Source organism: Triticum aestivum, chromosome 1D (assembly GCF_018294505.1).
Source record: "Triticum aestivum cultivar Chinese Spring chromosome 1D, IWGSC CS RefSeq v2.1, whole genome shotgun sequence".
NCBI classification, from domain to species: Eukaryota; Viridiplantae; Streptophyta; class Magnoliopsida; order Poales; family Poaceae; genus Triticum; species Triticum aestivum.
The window spans coordinates 24,889,796-24,903,772 of NC_057796.1; the positions used below are offsets into that span (position 1 = coordinate 24,889,796).

The 13,977-nt window shown below is 44.5% G+C and overlaps 1 protein-coding gene across 1 annotated transcript; it reads right to left on the reverse strand.

Moving 5' to 3' along the window:
• Positions 1–6,164: 6,164 nt before the first annotated feature.
• LOC123180046 (histone-lysine N-methyltransferase family member SUVH9) lies at positions 6,165–8,464 on the reverse strand. Its single transcript, XM_044592007.1, has one exon. It carries the CDS (start codon positions 8,390–8,392, stop codon positions 6,470–6,472), a length of 1,923 nt encoding a protein of 640 aa, XP_044447942.1. The 5' UTR covers positions 8,393–8,464; the 3' UTR covers positions 6,165–6,469.
• Between the last annotated feature and the right edge of the window lie 5,513 nt (positions 8,465–13,977).

Sequence of the window (13,977 nt, forward strand, 5' to 3'; positions counted from 1 at the left end):
GATACTATTTTTTCAATCTTAAGTTTTTTTTTGAAATATCTACATTTTGGAATCTATTTTTGGAAAATATAACAAAATGTGAAAATTTAAAAAAGTTAAAAAAAAAAAGAAAAACAAGATCAAGTGAAAGAACGAACCAAAGGAACGGACTAAAAACGATTGAGCGAATAGTGCCACTGGGCTGGCCCATTACCACGTCAGTTCAGGCAAGTGAAATAGTGTACCCTATTTTACGCTGAAGGCGCCGCTTGAAGGCAATTTTGCCAACCGGCGCACACCCCCAATCCGAGATGGGTCGGCCATTTACCGTTTTCTTCTGCAATTTAAACTTTAAAAAAAATATGTAGCGTGCTATTTATTTATTACGTATTACACACTAGCACTTAGATTTTTGAATTATTTGGAAAAAAAATTTATGAAAAAAAGTTCATCAACTCTTTGAAGAAGTTCACAGATTTGAAAAAAAGTTCACGAATTTGGAAAAAATTCATCTATTTTGAAAAAAGTTCATCGAATTCGAAAAAAGGTTCACCGAATTTGGAAAAGTTCATCGATTTTGAAAAAAGTTCAATGAATTTGAAAAAATTCATCAAATTTGAAAAAAATATGCATCGATCTCGAAAAAAGTTCACCAAATTTTAAAAAAAAATCGTTGATTTTAAAAAAAAATCTTCAAATTTGAAAAGAAAAGTTCATCATCTATTAACAAAAATTCATCAAATTTGAAAAAAAGACCATGATTTCTGGTGAAAATGGTGCATTTCAGAAAACAAAAGCAAGAACGGGAAAAAAGAAAAAAAATGAATAAGAATGTGCATCCTAGGAAAACCTAGGGCGTAATAAATCAAAGGCAAAAGCAATGATAAACGAAGCCGGCGGGCTATCTTAGTTGTCACTACTGCTATGTTGGAATAGTTTGGTTCGGTGTTCAATTCCTATTGCCCGCGTATTTTTTGTCTATGGTTTAAACCGAAAAAAAGAAAAAGGTCGAACTCTAGACCTCTCATTCACAGACTAGGGCACAAACCACAGGAAACGTATCACTTTTGAAGTTATTCCTTTTTTCCCTTTTATTCTTTATCCAGTTCGCATAAGCCCAGACAAGACTCACCTAACTGCCTGCCCGCTCGACACCTATTTGACAAGCGATGGGCTGGTCACTGAGGTGGAGCGGTGGAGAGGTAGTGGGAGTTTGCCGGCATGAAGCTTGCCGAGTCTTCACTTGCCGATATGTAGCTTGCCGGCAACCAAGACCTTGATTTTTAGTACTAACTTAGTTCTTCTTGATCACCTGCCTTGAGGTCTTCTTCATGGTTTTACCAACCAAGTCTTGAATGTATTGAGCCACTCTTAGGCAAGCCCTTGCCATCGGGTAGACTACAACTAACTGCCTGCGCACAGGTCTTGGGTACTAAAAGCACACCTACTTTAGTACACCGACAGGAGCCCCCGGGCCTGGGCCGCACGCGCATGCGAGACGTCATTAGGCTAGGTCCAAATAGTGCACAGGCATACGGTCCACATGTAGTCCATAGTGAAATCTCTACAAAGACTTATATTTAGGAGTGTAGGGAGTATCAGATGTTTTATTCTTTCCTTCTCTCCATGTATCAATGACCATCAGCGGGTCGACGGACGGATGGTGTTCCTGGCTAGGATGAGTGGTGTGTGCATGTGTCGCAGTTGCTTTTTTCTGCATGGATGAGAGGATCTTTGTCGAGGAAAGGAAAGTTATGATCCTGTTCAAAAAAATTCAAATTATTACTTGATTGAGAGTATTGGCTGAGAAGGAAAGGAAACTTATGATTCCATTGAAAATATTGTCAGTTATTACTTGATTGAGAGGAATTGGCTGAGATATGTGGGAGCGGTCGTAGTAGGGAGGGAAACCCTGGAGGCGAGAAAGCGAATGACGAACTCCCCTTTAATAGTAAAGATTTGCAACAAGGATGAGAGATCTTTGTGAGGAAAGGAAAGTTAAGGTCCCACAATTTTTTTTGCAAATTATTACTTGATTGGGAGGAATCGTTGAGAAGGAAAGGAAAGTTATGATTCCATTCAGATTTTTGCAAGTTATTACTTGGTTGAGAGGGGCCGACTAAGATATGTTGGAGCGATCGTAGTAGAGTGTGGCGAGGAACTGAATGCCTAACTCCCCTTTAATAGTAGAGAGATATGCAAAAATTGCTTTTGGAGGCCGGGCTCCATGGAGGCCTCCAAATGCAAATTTTAAAATTCATGAAAATTCAATTTTTTACATTAAAAAAATGAAAAAATACAGAGATAGATGAATGCATAATTCACAAGTGTATAAATTTTCAGGACGAAATATGTTGAAATGAGGGTTGTTCAGAAAAGACAAATCTGATGCTTTTTAACACATGATACTGTTCATCCTCCCATACCATGAATTTGTCTTTTTGTACAGGTCGCATTTCAACATATTTATCCTGAAATTTTACACACATATGCCTCACATCCTTGTTTACTTGTACAAAAAAAATTAGATTTTTTTGAAACCAAAATTTTTGAATTTTGATTTTTTCAAAAAAATTGGCCTCGATGGAGGCCGAGATCCAAAACGCCATTCTCAGAGATATGTATATATCTATATGTATACTAATATAAAAAGACATAAAGATGCAAATCCAATTAATCTCGGCCATCAAAAGATGTCAATCCAATGACCTAATTGCTCTAATGGTGAATGTTCAACATATTTAGCATGCAATTAATATCATACAAAATATCAACATATGTGCTAATCACATAATTAATGTGTAATTGATATCCTACCGAATATAAATGTGCAATTAATTTCTTCCTAATCTTTTTGAGTAGTTTGGATTGTTTACTACATTTTTTTCCTTCCTAATATTAACGTGCATTGCACATACGCATTTACAAGTATGATAAATAATGAAATGGTGAAATAGTCTCAAATTCACATTTGTCCCAGGCAACATTGGGTGTATCACCTGCTTCCGGTCGTGTTAATCCACTATGGGTGCGCTTGGTTGTCGCCTCTTCTGGCCCTACCAAATCGCCGGCGCACCCAAAAATTTGTAAATGCCCACATTTCGTCAAATAGTTGCCAAAGAAATAAACATGAGAACCCCCCGTAACCCGAGCAAGCAAATTACTTGGCCTCCATCCAAAAAGGCACTGGGCACTTGGCGAATGCCAAATTTTTCGCTTGGCATCTGTAGGCTCTAATCAAAACAGCCCCTATACCTTCGACCCGGAAGGAAAATGTACTGGAAAAGCAACCTAGCGTGTTAAATGGGAGTCTATTTATCTGGCTAAGCAAGTAACAAAGCCAAAAGACCAATTTACAAAAAAAGAGTGCATTTTCATGATGTGGGTTGGAAAAAAATGTAAGTATGGATAAAAGGAAGAAGCTAATTAGGTCATAGTGGTTGTCATGGACAAGGATCAACGCGTATCCTCGGCTGTAAATAATTTAGCTTGACACTCATGCTCATAACAGTAGTATCTGGACTCAATGTCTTATGAAGTTATGATATACGTAGTTTTTCTGTTTCGTAGCAATACACGGATACTTAGCTAGTATATGTAGTGGGAGGGAACACATGTTGCAACACTTATTCGCTGAATTCAACACTAGATATAGTGCCTGCTACCCGATTGTGTCAGTTCATGGCGCCTTCGATACATCATGCAGATCGACTAGAAAAACAATCAAAGAAATTCATTGAAGCAAATCAATATGTTCTGATTTTGCAGATCTCGCAAAACATGTATAACTGTTGTCACAATTTGTGTACTTGATTCAAAAGTTCTTATATTTTTGTATTTTCCTTTCTCGCTATAATTGAAAATTTGTTGCGAGGCGTCTCTATGTGGAAGTCGTTCATTATGCTCTGCGATGGGTTAGGGGATGGTTTGCGACAATTTTTTCTTGTTTTTATTTACTTTCCGTGTTGTCGATGGCTTTGTGTTTGGTCTGCCCATGCCTTTTTAGCACGCCGACATTTCACATAGCGCCTCATCCTACCAACCAGTGAGTCATTGCACATTCAAAACTTGGAATTTTATATGATAATGATAATGCAAGGGGGGAATAGTGTGAAGCGTATGGCTGTCAAATATTTGTGTGTCAATTTTCGAGTTGTGGAGATGCAACACATCTCACCCGTTAAACCGTGTCTATCAAATGGGCTATATTGTTTCGGTGTTTAGCACTAAACAAGAATAACATCCTCCCCAGGTAAAAAAAAATTAGCATGCTCCCCTAATTAATAGCACATTACGTCAGCCCTAGCACTAATCAACTAATTATATCTTACTCTCTTCATCTGAAATGATTGTTTCTCAAATGGATGATCTAACACCAAGTTAGTGATAGATACATCCATTTGAGAGACAAGTTTGGGACAAACTTTTTCGGACGGAAGGGGAGTACCTAATATAAACGTGTAAATATGATCTTGCCAAATATTAGCGTGCAATGTCATCAATATAGTCTCACACATGCATATGGCGCTGCATCACGACCAAGACGCACCGTGATAGGCCAGCGTTATGTTCAAAGTTGTGGAAACGAGCCTATCGATAGTCCTAAAAGAACGAAATTGGAAGAAACATTCAATTTACTTGTGCATGTATGAGAATGAGAGGATTGACATATCAATGCATGGAAAAGAGAGCCAATAATAAGTCCAAAACGACTGCATGAGAGAGCCAAGCGAGAGGATGCTAAACTACAAGAGTATTAATTACAACTGTGACTATTACTTTTGAAATTCCTGGATTATACTCTTGGATGAACTAACGAAGTACTACACGAGATTACTAGTGTAATATAAGGCTCACAGTAATCCAGGTACTAAAAGCATTATGCATCTCATAGTTCTAAAACGCGATAAGCTCGCGCATGACCGCTCGAAAGGATGCCCTTCTTTCTCCTCTTGGTACGATAGTGTATCTCTGAAAAGATGAATTCAAGGCTGAAACGAAAATGAATACGTACAGGGTAGAGTGCCAGTGTCCTGACTCTCCAAGCACACATCACGTGGCTTCAGTGCAATCTTGCTGAAGCACGTGTGTACTGGCAACTGTGGCTAGCTCCACAGCTGTGATGCTGTAGAGACACACAAGAAAATACGCTCTGACGAGCTGTGGCTAGCTCCACTCCACTACTACTCAAACACCAGCTGCAGCATCCCACCGGACATGAAAGCAGTTCAAGTAACCAACCAACCCGAAAGTGCTGAACAGTGAAATAAAATTTAAAGACTGAAACTTTTTTTCCGCCAAACATTGATAAATATTATGATGGGTTGTACCATTTTGGAGCATCGATTTAATTTTTTTGCCATGTTTTTCACAAATGTGGTGATTGAACTTTGCAACCATCAAAACATTTGTCCACAAAAAAAAATCTATTTTTTTTATAAAAAAATCATTTTTTCCATTTTACTGTTCACCAGAGCTCGCATGAGCTCTTGATCAGAAACCATCAACCAACCACCCTTTTTGAGATTGCAGTCAGCCCATGACTCACTCAAAACATGTACGTACTACTACATGGAACGGCTAGTAACTTCAGCTCTTCTTGACCATCATCTTACAAACAACACAGCAGCAAACTGGTTCACTTGTAGTGTGTGCGACTATGGTTTCAAGCTTTTGCGCACTGTAAATGACAAAAGCCACAGACAAGGCAAAAGATCACTTGGCTAAAAGATCAACTAACAGCGGTTTCTGCAACTAAGCCGAGCTACGAACACAAACAGCACTAAAAAAGGACTGCTAGCAAGTGAACATCTACATCACAAATGCCAAGTGACCAACCAACCACCCTATTTGAGATCGCTGTCAGCTCATGTCTCAAACATTGTACTACATGGACTGACTAGTACAGATACTACACCCTGCCAGAGGACCTTCACACACAGTGTTCTTCTTCTTCATCTTAACTAGTATGATTTTCAGGCTGGCTCCTGGTCAGTACACCCAGCCCGACGATCAAGCTTGACAAAACATACACTCCCATGCATGCTCTTCATCGTCATCTCTTACAAACAACTCAACAGCAAACAGGTTCACCTGTGGTGTCTCTGCGACTATGATTTCAAGCTTTTGCGCACTGTAAATAATAAGTAACCATTGACAAAGCAAAAGATCACTTGGCTAAAAGATAAACTAAATCCTTGAACATAAGCCTGCTTAAGATTGTACCAACCATATCAGTACAATAACAGTCAACAGCTAGCAAGTGAAAACCTACAGCCTACAGGCACGAACTAATGTCAACAGCTAGCTAGGGGCTCCCCTCTGTTTCACAGTTCAGGGGAGAGGTGGTTCAACCTTCAGCAAAAGATGAAAAGCGGTATATTTGCTCACGAACACTAGCTACCAAAAAATCCTTCCACTAGTCTCCAAGTTTCACAGACAGCGCACCTTCAGTCCATCGAGTCGAACCTGGCGTTGCTGGACCCTCTCATCATGCACAGATTTGCTGATCATCCATGCCGTAGTCGATGCTGAGCTCGCGCATGGGCGGGATGGCATCCATGGCGAACACCATGAGGTGAGGGCACGATTCGTTTTCGCCGCCACGGACGACATACTGGACGAAGACGTTGGGAGTGCAGCTGTGGCTGATGTAGCTGGCCAAGTTCCTCCTGCGGGACACGTCGAGCACATAGCCGGGCTCCTGGAAATGGGGGAACTGGGGGCGGGGCACCCTGTCATCATCATCTCCAACGAGTGCAGGAGAGGCATCCCCCCACTCGGTCCATCTCTTGGGGAACCTCTTTGGGTCGATGACGGAGCCCTCGTCCATGGCGAACTCGCACTCGCCGGTGGTGACCACGACGTCTCCACTGTACTCGCACACAAAGGCGCCCGGCTGTATGAGGTCGAGCGTCCTGGCGCCCCACTCCGTCTCCATGGACCGGAACACCTCCAGCGTGTGCTTCATCCCGCGCTGGGTCGCCCTGTTCCCGCAGCTCATGGGGCAGCCGCAGAGCGCGCCGCACTCGTACACCACCGGCCTGCCCCTGACGAGGGTGCCGTCCTCGTTGTACACCGGGCCGCCGCCGCCGTTCTTGATCACGCAGCCGCACTCGGGCCCGCACGGCGAGGTCACGCAATGGCAGCCCCAGTGCTGCTGCTTCACCCGGGAGAGGGGCAATGGAAATTCAGGACGGGCAATGTAGTCGAAGTCGAGGAGAGAGCTCTCGTGGTCCACGCCGTTGAAGACGGGGACGCGGAGCACCTCCCTGCCGTTGGAGAGGTCCGGCGAGATGTAGCCGGGCGGGAGGGCCTGGTTGGCCAGCAGCTTGTCCTTGATGTCCTTGGCCAGACACCAGTTGCTGCTGCCGAGCTCCTCCTGGCCAGGGATGCGCACCAGCGTGTACTTGCAGACATGGCGGCCGGACTTGCCCGGCTCGTAGGTGGAGCTGACGGCCTTGTAGAGGCCGTCGTAGACATACACCTTCCGGCTGGGGCTGGAGTCGCAGGCGTGGCAGCGGATGACGCGCACCTCCACGCCGTAGTGGCAGCTGTAGTGGAGCGCGAGGTTGCCGCGCTCCAGCGTCTGGTCGGCGTGGTGCTCGACGCGGTTGCGCTGGCGGCCGCCGCTGCCGCTGTAGACGAGGACCTGGCCGTTGTCCTCGTCGTCGAGGTAGCCGCCGGAGGAGACGATGCTGGTGGCGACGGGGTGGCCCTCGCTGACGAGGCTGGCGGGGATGTAGCCGATGCCGGCCTGCGGGGTGCAGTGGAGGCCGACGACGCAGAGCTCGGCGCGGTAGTGGAAGGCGTCGCCGACGAGGACGCCGGGGATGGGGCCGACGATGCGCACGTCCCGGTACAGCCAGAGGCCCCGGGAGAGCATCTTGCTGGAGGCGCGCAGGTCGAAGCGGTTGCGGGGGCCGCCGTCGTACGACTCCTCGCGCTGGTAGATCCCGCGGAGCGCCTCGAAGGTGAGGCGCGCGCGGCGGACCAGGGACCGGAAGTGGATGTGGTCCTGAGGCGTGACCGTATTGACGCGCACCATCTCGCCGCCGCGGGCGCGCTTCTTGGCGGTCGACGAAGAGGAGGAGACGGATGTGTCAGAGTGCGCGGGGGGAATGGAACCTTGTGGGTTGGGCTCGGGTTGCGGATTGGAGACGACGAGGCGGTGGTCGGCGGGGACGGCGTCGATCTGGTGCTGTGTGAAGTGGAGGTGGCCGGTGAGGTCCGGGTGGCCGTCGGGGGAGGGCTCGAGCTCGGGGGTAAGAGCAATGGGTTCGAGCTTGGGGATGAGGGAGGTGGACGGGACGGGGCTGGGGGACTGGGGGGCGTCGGGGTCGGGCTTTGGGGTAAGGGGGATCTGCGTGGGGAGGGGATGCGGCGGCGGCGGCGGCGGCGGCGAGGACGCCATTGCTCTGTCTCTTGTCACTTTACTCTGCAAGTTGCTACGCCGAATCGCTGAATGCCCGAGTCTCTCTCTCTCAACTATTCCCCACTTTCTCTCGGGAAAAGGCAATGACCCAACTTTATAATAATATCTTCAATTTTTTGAGAAAAGACAATAGCCCGACTTTATAATAGCTTCTCGAAGACAACTAAAAAATCTCTACTAATAAATAATTATTGAGGGTCTCGCAATAATTTAGAAAGAATTTGTAGTTGGGTGTTTTCTCAAAAACACATAATTTTTTCCTTATTCTGGAGAGTTGGTGGTTGTACGTTCGTCTCAACTGTATCCCTCCTTCGTTTGTTTTCTCTTCTCATGTACATCAATTCTACACCATATCCTGCATTAACTCAATCAAATCAAAGCTTATCAAAACCTGAACTAAATTAAAACTTTGCTTGGGTTCCCTATCCATACCAAAATCAATTCAAATCTTATCCGATCATCAACTAAATCAAAGCTTTCATTGCCTTCCCCTACCAATACTTAAAGTGTACTCCCTCCGTTCCTTTCTCTAAGGTGTATATTCTTGGGCATGGTGACCAAGTCAACAAATTATAGATACATTAGTACAAAATTAACCTTGTCAAATTTGTTTATTGCCGGCAAGTAAATCAGTTAGGCTTTGAAAGAAAGAGATACAGTCAATCGGGAGGGAAATACTTTCCTTCTTTTCTATAAAGTGAGATACAGAAAATCGGGAGAGAGATACTTTCCTTTTTTTCTATAAGGACAAAAAAGGGATTACGAGAAATTAGAAGAAATGCATCTTACATAATTTTATTAAAATATAAATAAACCTTATATAAAGGAACGGAGGGAGTATCAAACCAAATCTTATCAAAACTTAGAATATGGTCGTTGTAAGGTATATATGACGGACATGATTGGTGTTGAACCACTAGAATATGTATGCCCCATTGTATGCATGGACAATTAGGTAATACTAAATCCAACACATGTGGCCCACTTGTCAATCAGCGGTGACTAGGCAGAGGGTGGCTTTGGTGGTCGCATTGTGGTCCGACGACGATAGCGAGGGTCCGACAACCCACGATGGTGGTTTCGCGGTAGTTCGGTGACCTGCGGCGGAGGTGGTGTGGTGATCTGGTGACCGCGACAACAATGACGTAGTGGTTCGGCATCCGACGCGATGGCGTGGTGGTCCGGATGGCGACACGGTGTTCCGACAGACTACTCTGGCGGTGTGCTGACATGACACTTATTGGGAGAGTATTGGGAGAGGCCCAATATTTCCTAAATAGTGAGTAGCAGTTTTTTGGGAGCTCACAATAATTTGTTGGAAAAAAGGAGTCTCTTGAATATGCTCTAAGGAAAACCAAACATGGTAGAGCAAGTCATACATCCACATGGTTCAAAAGTGCAATAGGTTCAAACATAAACTAGAGTTGTTACAAGGCCAACATGGCTATGATAGGGGGCGCAGGCCACAAATGCTAGCAAACTAGGGATAAAAGGTGAAACTAGATAGTCCTCAATGCCATCGAAGCGGTAGAAGAATCGGTCTTGAGCTCCACAACATGGGTGTCTCGCGCTTTAGCGACCATCCGCCGTTTTTGTAATATAACAATCAATTTGAAAAGAAAGACAGTAGGCTAAGCTAAAAAATGTGCTCAATAATGTATTTACTACAATTAGTCCATAAAGACCAAGCAACAACAACAAAAGCTACCAACAAAGACGCCCAGTTGAGGAGATAGAGGAGCAAGGAGAAGTTGAGCAATGTTTTTTGGATCCCAAGTGATGTTTAGCCATGAGCGCACACAACTCCACATGAATTTAACTAGGGGGCTGATAAATAATATTCTCCACATTCTTAATCTCTAGACAAAAGAGTGCATACTGCGTTAGCTGGTCAATGTCACTTTATAATTTGGTCACTGGATAGCAAGCGTCCCGAATCGCTTGCCATAGGAAATTTTTGGGTTTAAATGGGATACAAGCTCTTCAAGTGTCTTTGAATTTAGTAGTACGAGCTCCGGAGCAAAGCCTGTTATATAAGGATTTAACTGAGAAATTACCAAAAGAGGTATGAGGCCAGGTCCCTATATCCTTGTCAACTGAGTGGTTACGAAGCAAGGTTATAAGCAGTTTACATTGGTCCATCACACAAGGTGTCAACGAACATCAATACCCAAGTCCCAATTGCTAGCATGGAGCTCAGAAATGTGTGCAATAGGATTGCCACAATACGAGAAATGAGTAAAGGAGCGATCCTTCAACGGACCATCCCTGGTCCACTAATCAAGCCAAAACATAGTGGACGATCTCGAACCAATGGTAAATTTGACATGTGCTTGATATTCATAACAAAGTTTAGCCAAGGATTTCTAGAACTGGGAATATCTAGGTGGTGACGAGATAAGAGATTCTTTATCTGAGAAATATTAGCACTAACAAGTTGACCCTAGTGGGTTTAATAGCAGTTGGGTTGGTAAAGTTTCCACCAGCACTTCATCAGAAGGTATTTGTTTATTAAAGTCGTATAATCCCCAAGCCCATGTTAGGAAACGTAGTAGAAAAACATAGCCTACTTATAAAACTCAGGATCACTATGAAGATGCAAAGAGGTTTTATATCTAATCTTTACCAATTACATGGGGGTGAGAAGAAGTTGGTGAAGACATTGATGCAGATTTCTGCAGCTAGGATTAAACCTCCCAACCATGAGAATATTCCTCTTGTTCTAGGATCGAAGGAGCGATTTATCTGTCATTTTCCGCGCGTATGAAATCACCAATCGATCACACACATCAACATCAACAACCGAGCAAGAGTAGGGTATTACACCTTTGTGGTGGCCTGAACTGTTGGGGAACGTAGTAATTCAAAAAAATTCCTACGATCACGCAAGATCTATCTAGGAGATGCATAGCAACGAGAGGGGAGAGTGTGTCCACATACCCTCGTAGACCGAAAGTGGAAGCGTTTAGTAATGCGGTTGATGTAGTCGAACGTCTTCACGATCCAACCGATCCAAGTACCAAACGTACGGCACCTCCGTGTTCGGCACACGTTCAGCACGATGACGTCCCTCGAGCTCTTGATCCAATAGAGGGTCGAGGGAGAGTTCCGTCAGCACGACGGTGCGGCGACGGTGTTGGTGATGTGATCCATGCAGGGCTTCGCCTAAGCACTACAACAATATGACCGAGGTGGTAAACTATGGAGGGGGGCACCGCACACGGCTAAGGACAACTATTGTGTCTTTGGGGTGCCCCCTGGCCACGTATATAAAGGAGGGGGAGGAGGAGGCCGGCGGCCAAGGAGGGCGCTCCAAGGGGGGAGTCCAACTAGGATTCCCAATCCTAGTTGGATTCCCTTTCCTACTCCAAGAGGGGGAAGGAGGGAAGGAGAGGGAGAGGGAAAGGAAAGAGGGGGCCGCGGCCCCTCCCCCTAGTCCAATTCGGACTGCCTTGGGGGGCGCCACCTTTTGGCCAGCCCTCTCCTACTCCCTTATGGCCCATTAAGGCCCATAACTTCCCCAGGGGGTTCCGGTAACCCCTCGGTTCCCGATAAATATCCGAAACGTCCAGAAACCTTTCAGGTGTCCGTATACCTTCGTCCAATGTATCAATATTTACCTCTCGACCATTTCGAGACTCCTCATCATGTCCGTGATCTCATTCGGGACTCCGAACAAACTTCGGTTCACCAAAACACATAACTCATAATACAAATCGTCATCGAACGTTAAGCGTGCGGACCCTACGGGTTCGAGAACTATGTAGACATGACCGAGACACATCTCCGGTCAATAACCAATAGCGGAACCTGGATGATCATATTGGCTCCTACATATTCTACGAAGATCTTTATCGGTCAAACCGCATAACAACATACGTTGTTCCCTTTGTCATCGGTATGTTACTTGCCCGAGATTCGATCGTTGGTATCATCATACCTAGTTCAATCTCATTACCGGCAAGTCTATTTACTCATTCCATAATACATCATACCGTAACTAACTCATTAGTTACATTGCTTGCAAGGCTTATAGTGATGTGCATTACCGAGAAGGCCCAGAGATACCTCTCCGATACACGGAGTGACAAATCCTAATCTTGATCTATGCCAACCCAACAAACACCTTCGGAGACACCTGTAGAGCATCTTTATAATCACCCAGTTACGTTGTGACGTTTGATAGCACACAAGGTGTACCTCCGGTATTCGGGAGTTGCATAATCTCATAGTCAGAGGAACATGTATAAGTCATGAAGAAAGCAATAGCAATAAAACTAAAATGATCATTATGCTAAGCTAACGGATGGGTCTTGTCCATCATATCATTCTCTAATGATGTGATCCCGTTCATCAAATGACAACACATGTCTATGGTCAGGAAACTTAACCATCTTTGATCAACGAGCTAGTCAAGTAGAGGCATACTAGGGACACTTTGTTTTTTCTATGTATTCACACATGTACTAAGTTTCCAGTTAATACAATTCTAGCATGAATAATAAACATTTATCATGATATAAGGAAATATAAATAACAACTTTATTATTGCCTCTAGGGCATACTTCCTTCAGTCTTCCACTTGCACTAGAGTCAATAATCTAGATTACATAGTAATGATTCTAACACCCATGGAGTCTTGGTGCCGATCATGTTTTGCTCGTGGAAGAGGCTTAGTCAATGGGTCGGCAACATTCAGATCCGTATGTATTTTGCAAATCTCTATGTCTCCCTCCTTGACCAGATCGCGGATGGAATTGAAGCGTCTCTTGATGTGTTTGGTTCTCTTGTGAAATCTGGATTCCTTCGCCAAAGCAATTGCTCCAATATTGTCACAAAAGATTTTCGTTGGACCCGATGCACTAGGTATTACACCTAGATCGGATATGAACTCCTTCATCCAGACTCCTTCATTTGCTGCTTCCGAAGCAGCTATGTACCCCGCTTCACACGTAGATCCCGCCACGATGCTCTGCTTGGAACTGCACCAACTTACAGCTCCACCATTCAATACAAATACGTATCCGGTTTGTGACTTAGAGTCATCTGGATCAGTGTCAAAACTTGCATCAACGTAACCATTTACGACGAGCTCTTTGTCACCTCCATAAACGAGAAACATATCCTTAGTCCTTTTCAGGTATTTCAGGATGTTCTTGACCGCTGTCCAGTGATCCACTCCTGGATAACTTTGGTACCTCCCTGCTATACTTATAGCAAGGCACACATCAGGTCTGGTAAACATCATTGCATACATGATAGAACCTATGGTTGAGGCATAGGGAATGACTTTCATTTTATCTCTATCTTCTGCAGTGGTCGGGCATTGAGTCTGACTCAACTTCACACCTTGTAACATAGGCAAGAACCCTTTCTTTGACTGATCCATTTTGAACTTCTTCAAAACTTTATCAAGGTATGTGCTTTGTGAAAGTCCAATTAAGCGTCTCGATCTATTTCTATAGATCTTGATGCCCAATATATAAGCGGCTTCACTGAGGTCTTTCATTGAAAAATTCTTATTCAAGTATCCTTTTATGCTATCTAGAAATTCTGTATCATTT